The sequence below is a fragment of the Arachis stenosperma genome, chromosome 3, assembly GCF_014773155.1.
Source record: "Arachis stenosperma cultivar V10309 chromosome 3, arast.V10309.gnm1.PFL2, whole genome shotgun sequence".
NCBI lineage: Eukaryota > Viridiplantae > Streptophyta > Magnoliopsida > Fabales > Fabaceae > Arachis > Arachis stenosperma.
Window position 1 is genome coordinate 122,152,587 of NC_080379.1, and position 9,148 is coordinate 122,161,734.

At 35.9% G+C, this 9,148-nt stretch overlaps 2 protein-coding genes across 3 annotated transcripts; one reads left to right on the forward strand and one right to left on the reverse strand.

Annotated features, from left to right (window-relative positions):
- Positions 1 to 520: 520 nt before the first annotated feature.
- On the reverse strand, positions 521 to 1,524 carry LOC130966655 (protein FAR1-RELATED SEQUENCE 5-like). Its single transcript, XM_057891473.1, has 3 exons — positions 1,290 to 1,524; positions 978 to 1,197; positions 521 to 854 (listed from the first exon to the last, which is right to left on the reverse strand). Exons 1-3 carry the CDS (start codon positions 1,522 to 1,524, stop codon positions 521 to 523), a joined length of 789 nt encoding a protein of 262 aa, XP_057747456.1.
- Positions 1,525 to 6,355: 4,831 nt separating this feature from the next.
- On the forward strand, positions 6,356 to 8,947 carry LOC130968023 (uncharacterized). Of its 2 annotated transcripts, none has more exons than XM_057893099.1 (8): positions 6,356 to 6,914; positions 7,010 to 7,179; positions 7,282 to 7,384; positions 7,558 to 7,674; positions 7,761 to 7,931; positions 8,081 to 8,204; positions 8,282 to 8,404; positions 8,709 to 8,947. In XM_057893099.1, the coding sequence occupies exons 1-8, from the start codon at positions 6,636 to 6,638 to the stop codon at positions 8,729 to 8,731; spliced, it is 1,110 nt and encodes a 369-aa protein (XP_057749082.1). In that variant the 5' UTR covers positions 6,356 to 6,635; the 3' UTR covers positions 8,732 to 8,947. The 2 variants fall into 2 exon arrangements, with proteins under 2 accessions (XP_057749082.1, XP_057749083.1); XM_057893100.1 differs by lacking the exon at positions 8,709 to 8,947 and having other exon boundaries at positions 6,358 to 6,656; positions 6,777 to 6,914; positions 8,282 to 8,513.
- Positions 8,948 to 9,148: the final 201 nt, after the last annotated feature.

Here is a 9,148-nt window from a genome sequence, read left to right on the forward strand (position 1 = left end):
CCATGCCACAGTTCATGATCTTTGCTTGCAATGCATCGCAACCTCGAACAAACCACAAGCGCTCATCCTCTTGGTGGACATAACTTTGACATTGCTAGCTAGCATTAGCACCTCCCAAAATAATTCGAAAACCTCTTTTGTATAAACCGTCGCTGCGAACTGCTCACTGGCTTAGAGTTTTGCTTTTAATACGGGATCACCATATGCAGACTTATAATCTGCCATCAATTCTCTTCTTCTCATGAACTCAAAATAGTGTTGGAAGTGCTCCACAAAGTCTCATAGATTATACCCGTTATGTATAAATTCCCCTATCTGCATATTCAACGGCTCACATCTCAATGTTATCTTCAATCCTGCAAAGAATTTTCCTGGATGTGCACATTAGACCATGAATGCTTCCTTACATACATGTCAGCTATCCACGGATGGTTTTCTAACCAAACTCTGCCACGCTATCCGTCCACATTCTCTCAAATTTGTCAACCTCTAGATCGCCCATCAAGGATAAACAAAATTTTCAAAGAAACCCAGGCCGTCCAACCTTAGCAGTGGCATTCCTTAACAAATGCCAGCTACACAACCTATGATGTGCACGACGAAAAACTGTACTAACTGCACTCTTCATTGCAAGATCCCCATCTCTCATGACGGATTTCGGCTGTTTTTCTTTCATTGCCTCAAGAAATAACCGCAACAACCACAAATAGCTTTCTTCACTCTCGTTGCTCAAAATTGCGCAACCAAACACCACCGTCCTCATATGATGGTCCACACTTGAGAATATTACCAACGGATATTTGTATTTGTTTTGACTGTACGTTGCGTCAAATCTCAAGACATCCTTGAACACACTGTAATCATAACGACTTGTACCATCGCACCAGAAGAGATTTTAAAGCCTCTTGTCACCATCCAACGAGTACTTCCAAAATATCCCACAATTATTACTCCTTAAACCTGACAAGAACTTCAACCTGGCATTAGCATTTGTTGTGCCTGCCCGCCTTTGCTTCTCTATTGCGTTATAGATATCCTTTATCTCGAACCCAACAGTCTCAAATCCCCTAGACTGATTGACAAAAGTGCGGAATATCGTCGGCACTCGCAAGCTAGCTTTCCTCATTGAATTGATTTGGTGCAAATTACCTTCCTTGACTGATCTGTGTGATCGCATCAGACCCATAAACCTCGCATCTAACATGGTATGATTGTGGTCATCAAAAAATTGTTCAACATACCATCGCCCTCTAGTATCATCAATGTACACCTTTATTCGAGCTTCACACCTGCACCGTGTGATAGGTCGAGGATCCATCTACCTCTCTCCCCGATCCCCGCTGTATGTGTTTCCCCTCTCGCTCTCTTTTCCTTGAGCACATGAATATCTGCAAAATGATTTTGCCCTCCGACCTCGTACTTTGTTCTACGACCCACCTTCAATCTCCTCATCAAGAATCCTTTTTTGCGATCGTATTCGTTGTAGTAGTCATAAGCTGTCTGCAAATTTTTGAACTCTGTCATCAGGATGTTCTTCGCTGCTAGGATTAAAAATTCAATTGCGTCAAATGACCCACTCCCATCAATAATTATCACTGATTCTTCTACTTCTATGTCCGCATCTGCTTCTGACAAATCCACCGCTTCTTTTTACTCCCTAGGAACGGTATCGCCGCTCATCCCATCCTCCACAACCTAAAACACACAACATGGACCATGGGTGACACCAAACAATGGGCCACATCATCATAAACCGCACAATTAAAAATTATAAACTTCAAAACTGAACAACACACACACCTACGACGCATGGACTCGGTTAAAATTAGATGAAACCTTATAGCTTTGTTTCGCAAACTCATTCTCCTGAGACAGTTCACATATCCCATTAAGTAAAACTTGGCATTATCAATTATAAATACCAACACACAGCTATATCACACACCTCAGAAAATAATCTCGTACGGATCTAGGTATAGTTCATTCATATGTAACAACCAATAGCAATTTCAACACACATTTTAATAATTTCCAATTCCAATTCATCTGTGTATCTCTCTAAATGGCAACTTCCAACATAAAAAACTTATAACTATTGTCAACAGCATAAGAAAAACTATACACATCGTACCGTCTGGACAAGGATTAGAAATGGATCCAAACATACTCTTCCATTATTTCATCACTACATTTATCATATAAAGGTTTCACAGCTGAACAAATTTCATTACTGGGAACAAAATTTTTTGCTAAATTTTTCTTTTTCCATTTTAATTTTAATCTCCACAACTTAAAAACAACAACTACCCACATTAAATGCATAACAAAATCAAATATTTAAATTATGATTAGTCGTACCTACATCAGACACCACAAATATTGCAACATCAAATTTGTCGTCAATTTGGAGACACAATGAAGGCACAATCCCCCAATTGAAACCAATTTCGGGAGCATGCCTCCACCAACCTCCGGCGACATTATCGAACCATAAATAACTCAACATAATCGACACAACGTACCTGCATCGCTGGTTGTCCGGTGTGGTTCATTGCTTCCCTTTTGGTGAACCTCGCCATTCAATCACTCGATCTCCTCTACTGTGAAGCGTAGTCTCTTTTTAAGTGGTCCAAATGAAGCTTCCCAATAACCCTAATCCAGTTTAACTCTACCTATTAATAGACTTTGGTGCTTTTTTGTCATAACAAATTCTCACCTCATAAGTAATTTTCTCTATTTTTTTGAAAATTTCTCCCAATTGTTACTTTTTTTTATTTGTGAACCAGTCCATGTATTTTTTATTATTTTCGTTTACAACTTGGTTCTTCAAGATCTTGAAAATACATTTTTCATCGAAAAAAAGCTCCTCGTCTCCACTTACTTTTATTTAAAACTAAGTGTTGTATTTTTCTTTTTTTGGCCATATTACAAGTTCATGATTTTTTATTCAGAAAATATGTTCAAGTTTTTATACTATTAAAAAATGCTATATAAATGTTCTCATGGAAGGCCATTTATAATGTACAGATATAGAGATAAAGATATTCTCATTGATTGAGTGGTATGTTGACACCTAGCATTATGTTAGCTGGGAGAAAGCAGCTTCACATAGGTTGACAGAGCTTGTTGAGGTATGTGTCAGGGCTGGCTTGGGATGGAGCCGGAACTTAGTTGACGTGATTAATCACCAAATCTATAAGTGTAATTTTACTTGTTGGACTCCGTTTTTTGTGGGTGTGCCTTACTAGGCTACTTAATGAATTTATGATACACAAATGTGGGTATGGCAATGGATTTGACTATATCTGTTGTCTAAGTATTAACTGAATTGAAAAATTTGTTATAAGTAAAAGCACATTTAGTCCAAACCCGTAGGAAAGAAAAGGGTGCATAGTAATCTTTTGCTAATATTAAAAAAATGCATTAGATATTGGATTTTTTTTCAAACGTTCGTCCTAAGTATTTAAAATAAAATTAAATGATGCCTTAATTTTGGAATTTTGAAATTCTAGCAGAAAATCTTAAATAGTATCAAAAAATTATTTCAAAAATAATGAGACTTTTGACAAAAAAAATCAGCATTTTATGTTTATTTCTATGAAACTAATTAACTTTTTTGTTAATATTTTTTTATCTTGATTAACGAAACATATACACATCAAACTGCTGATTTTTTTGTTAAGTGTCAATTATAATTAATAGATTTTTTTATTAGGAACCTTGTTGTATTTTGGAGTAATTATTAGAAGTCGTTAGAATTTTTTTCTATTTTTGTTATTTTTTCATATACATTGACGAAATTACTGCATAAAAATAAAAAAATATTAGTGATTTTTAAATTTTTTATTTATAAAAATTGAATGGAGAATATAATATTTTAATCTTTTTGCTGTTGCTTAAAAAAATTCTTATGATATGATAGTATTAGAATTATATTAAATTTTAGGTGTATTCAATTTAAATTAACTATCATAATTTACATAAATTTATTATTATTAGAAGAAGTGCATATTTTATTTTATAATAGCTAATGTATAATAGCTAATGTAAACTCCGCTAAAATTAGTAAATAATTAGTCAATAAATTAAATTTTAATTAGAAAAATTAGAAATGTAAATCTAATATTAAAATAGGATAGAGATTTTCAAAACGAGAATTTTGACACTAATTTCAAAGAATTTGGCCCAAAATTAGACCAAACGAAATAGTTAAACCGGATCCAAACCGGACCCAACACTTAAATGAGTTTCAGCTCATCACTTCCCTTCCATTCCTCATTTTGTTCCAGCAGCAATGGGAGGAGGAAGGTGAAGAACAAAAACCTAACTTCCACTTTCATCCACCATAACTTCTTCATTCGAGCTCCGATCGTTGCACCTTTTGCGGTTACACGTCCAGCGCGTCAAGCTCTAACACTTTCTTTAATAAGTTACTCTAACACTCTAGCCTCTCCTTTCCTCTAATTTTCGAAAAATTACGTAGTGGTGTTGAATTTCTTTACTTTTGATGTATTAGGGTTTAATTAGCTTGAGGAAAATGTTCACTCTTACTTATACAATTAATATTTTCGGGTCGGGTCCGGGCCATAGGTCGGGTCACCCGAACTCGGCCCGACCCGAGCTATGGCCTGGTGGCTCGGTCATCATACACAATTAATATTTTGTGTTATTAGTGATGGATGATGGCTATTCTTATGTAAAATTTAAGTATTGTAAACTTTAATATTTTGTATTATCAGTCATTATAAGACTATAAGTTAATGTTTTATGTTTAAAATGCATAAGACTTTAGACTAATGCATAATATTGTGTTATTTGTATTGATTTAGATATTTGGTATTATTAGACAATATTAGTATTGATTGTGCTTATGCTTTAATTTTACGGAAGGGTTGGTTCTTGTTATATTTTTCTAAGTGAATTTTACCATGTCAAATAATGGTTGGAGTCTTGGAAATTTGGATATTTTCACATGCTAACTTACAAGAAAGTAATGTTAATGGCTCAGTTTTCACCCGATATAATCGTGGCTAGAAAGTGTGTAGGTTTCATCGGGTTTAGGCCCGGGTTCGGGTCTAACAAATAAGCCCGGTATATATTTTGGGTCGGGTCTGAGTCACATCAAACTCGGTTTCACCCGACCCATAAACACCCCTACAACCAATGTTCTGATAATCGGACTGAATCAGTTGATTGAAGTGGTTGGATCAAAAACTTATGACTAACATGGTTCGATCTATATATAAAATTATAAATTTTAAATACTAGAGTTGAACTACAAAACCGGTTAAGAATCGATCAACTGATTCGAACCGATATTTTTTTATTTTCGAAAACATGCTAAAACAACAACATTTTGAAGAGGAAAAACCCTTCTGCAATCACCAGAACGGATTCCAAATTTGAATTCCCTTCTCTCATTCTCTGTCTCTCTTCTTTGGTCAGCCACCACACTCATTCTCGCCATCACTTTGATTTCTCTTTTCCAATTATCGCAAGTTCGTCATTCACTTCTTCTTCCTCAACGTTATTTTTTTGTATTTAACTCTTGTAGTTAGAGCGCTTCCACGACGGATTTGGCCTTCAAAACCTTAGACCCAACTAATAAGATGAGATTATAAAAAAAAATTTAGTTATATTCTTTTGTTTTTCTTCCTTAAAAATCATTATATCTTGTAATCGTTGTTGCTATTTATAAACTGTTACAAGTCGTATCGGTTTAAGTATTGCAACACCTTGTACATATAATTTACTATAATTCATAGCCACTTACATTGAAAACTCTAAATCGTGCCAGTCGTAAGCAAATATAAAATGTTGCATATTTGTATAATTTAAAGAGCTATTTTATTTAATAATATAATTTATCATTATAAATAAATTGATATATGGATAGATTAAAAAAAAAATTCAATTCGATTTGGTGCGTCGATTTAGTAATATTAGAGATATAAAGTAGCTTTGTGTCTTCTCAAAAGAGGATAATAATAATAATAATAATAATAATAATAATAATAATAATAATAATAATAATAATAATAATAATAATAATAATAATGGTCAGTACTTTCGTAAATTTGTAATTCCTTTTTACATTTGACAAAATTTTTACAAGAAATATCGTTAACGGAGATATTTGAAAAAAGAATCTAAATTAAGCAATGCATTAATAATAATCATAATCTTGACAACATTTTTTATTGTTTCGGCTTAAATCAAAGCTACAAATCTTAGTTTTAACAAGACTTTGGAAGATCATAACTACATGTCGGCCTTGTAGGCCCATTAAAGAATCAAATAGACCAACACAGGACTAACAACTATTCCAGTCGAATCTGATCCAACAACTTAAACCCCGTTTGCAATTCGCACACCTGACTTTGGCTAAGCTGAGCCATCTTTGAGCAAGCTACTAAAGACTGACACGCTGCCCCCATCCTGCAAAAGCATGTTCACACGCGTCTATCAAACATTGAAGGATATAGAATATGCATTTGTACACTAGAGCGACCCCTCATGGAAATAACTGACAAGAAGTAAAGAAGTAGGTGAAGTGATAGAAAAGTGCAGAAGAGGATAAGGTAACGCAGACACTGTAGAGGAGAGGAAGCTACACGAAAACGCGAAGCTCCGAAATGGATGGAGATGGGAAAAAGGTAGAAATGTTTCAAGTTGATTCATGCCAAGATGCATATCAATTCGGATTTTTAATTGGCAAAAGATTCTCTAAACTCATAAAGACTAGGCTTGCCACTGACTTCATTCTTCATAATCAGCTTCTACCTTTTGCCAATAATACCCTTCAATCCCAATCACTCCTCCAAACCCTTTTCGATAATAATAAAAAAAAATTTCCAAGATATTGGGATGAGCTCTTGGGTACTGCAGCAGGCAGCGCGGTGCCTCTTCTTCATGTAACTCTGAAATTTTCATGCGGGAGTCAAATGCTGCTACTTTATTAACAGTAATATCAAATATCAAATTTATGGTATCTATTTTGGTTGTGCAGATTTTACTTATCAACTTCAGGAAGGAGATTCTTGCGTTCATTCCAAAAGAAGGAGCAAAGAGTTCCAGTGCAGATACCTTGGATGACTGCTCTGATGTTCTTGTTGTGGGTGAATCTATGGCCATTGCGGCGCACAATGAGGATGCAAATGTTGCGCTTGTTGGCCACACGTCAGCTTAAATGCTTAATGTTTCAGTTATTTATTGCCCTAGCTTCAGCATTCGAATAGAGTTGTTTTCAATTTTCATTGTGGACTTCAATCAAATATGCAGCTATTTAATCAAAAGAATCTTGCCGGATGGAATGTTCTTCGTTGGTTACACTTATGCTGGAGAGCTTCCAAGCTGTGCCTTTGGCTTCAATAGCCATGGACTGGTAAACTAACATTCCTCATTCCAAGTTAATTTATACATATACATTCCTGTACTTAAGAAATTATCCTTTGATAACATCTTAAATGAAGATTCTCGAGAATTCTAGTGCCTTATCAAGAGGTGTAATTCAAGCCAAGAATGTTATTTAAGTAAACTGTTTTGTGATCCTCTTAGGCCTTCACTCTGGATTCTGTACCGCCGGTTGAAGATGAGATCATGGCCGGTGGCATAGGTCGCAACTTCATCTCTCGAGACATTCTTGAATCTACATGCATAGAGGATGCCATCAGTGTTAAGCTTCTGTAGCCTTTCTTATTTTTTCATCTTTATGAGCTCATGATGAGTCTAATGTCTTCCTGTGACGTTGGTTTCTTCAGCGGATCCGGTCATCAGAAATTTCTGTGGGGCATTGCTACAACTTAATTGAAACAAGTACACGCAGAATACTCAATGTAGAAACTGCCTCTAGGAAGCGGGATTCAGTTTTTGAGGTGGGGGAATCACCTTTCTTCCATGCAAACATGTATCTCCACCTACAAATTAATCAGGTAACTGATACACAAAATTATCCAAATCACAAAACACAGACAAATTACGAGTAGTTTGCAATTTCGTATATCAAGATATCATACATAATTCAATCAGTAGAACATTTCTTAATTCAGTGAGTAAATACATTCTTGGGTTTAATTCTAAGGTACATGATGAGAACTCAATCAGCAGGCAGAAAAGGGCAGCTGCCCTGCCCAAAAAGACAAAAGAGGATTTCCTGTCACTATTAGGAGATGCAGATGACAGAAAATACCCCATCTACATGACAGGTAATTTCGGACGGAAATCTGAATCCTTTCTCTTTCAATCTTATTTTTAACTATAAAATTTCCCCTGCGATTATCAGGTCCACTGCTTCACACGCTCTGCACTGCTGTTTTTGATCTGGACGAACACACACTATCAATTATTGAAGGGAATCCTAAAAAAGGAGATGTTTCTTATGTCTTCTCTATCAAACGTTGCCATGGTGATCACCCTAATGCAATTTAACTATGATATAGATTGCAATACATGAAGCTGTTAGTGGAAATTCTGTTATACCGGCTCATAGGAGCCCAGCATATGACCATCAAGACAGCGCATAGCTGCAACCTGATCACAAGCAAATGACAACAAACCTTGTTTCATTATTCAAACATTGAAAACTTTGAACATTTAAATGTTAAATGAATCATTCATTACCTTTCCGTGGATCTCATATTTGATAGGGCCATCTAGTTCAGCTCCTAAAGCCATTAATTTTGTGACTGTAGTATTGATGTCTGTTACAGTAAATGATAGAAGGGAAGAGTAGCCCTTATGGATCTGCACGACTTGGTCACTTGTGGCCAAGTGGTAGAGGCTGTTGAAATGGTTAGAAGGTGACAAATGATCAAACAGAAGGAGGGCATGAGAGAAATAGGAAAGTACTTGGGGTTGGGCGAGTGCAAGAGGGCGAGGAGGAGAAGACCAAATTGAAGTTCGGCCCAGCGGAGAGTGCACATGTTGGTGCTGAACCCCAACCCTTCGGAGTAGAACCGCGCAGCCTTCGGCACGTCCTTATGCGGTTGCAATATCCACCTAAACGACCATCAACCTCTGATGGATTCTGTTCCTCTGTTACAGGTACACTTCAAATTATCACCACTTGACACAATGGGGAAATGGATCTTCTCACCATTTAACATTTTCTCTCGTGTCTTTCTTAGTCCACTTTTTAAGTGTATAGTGT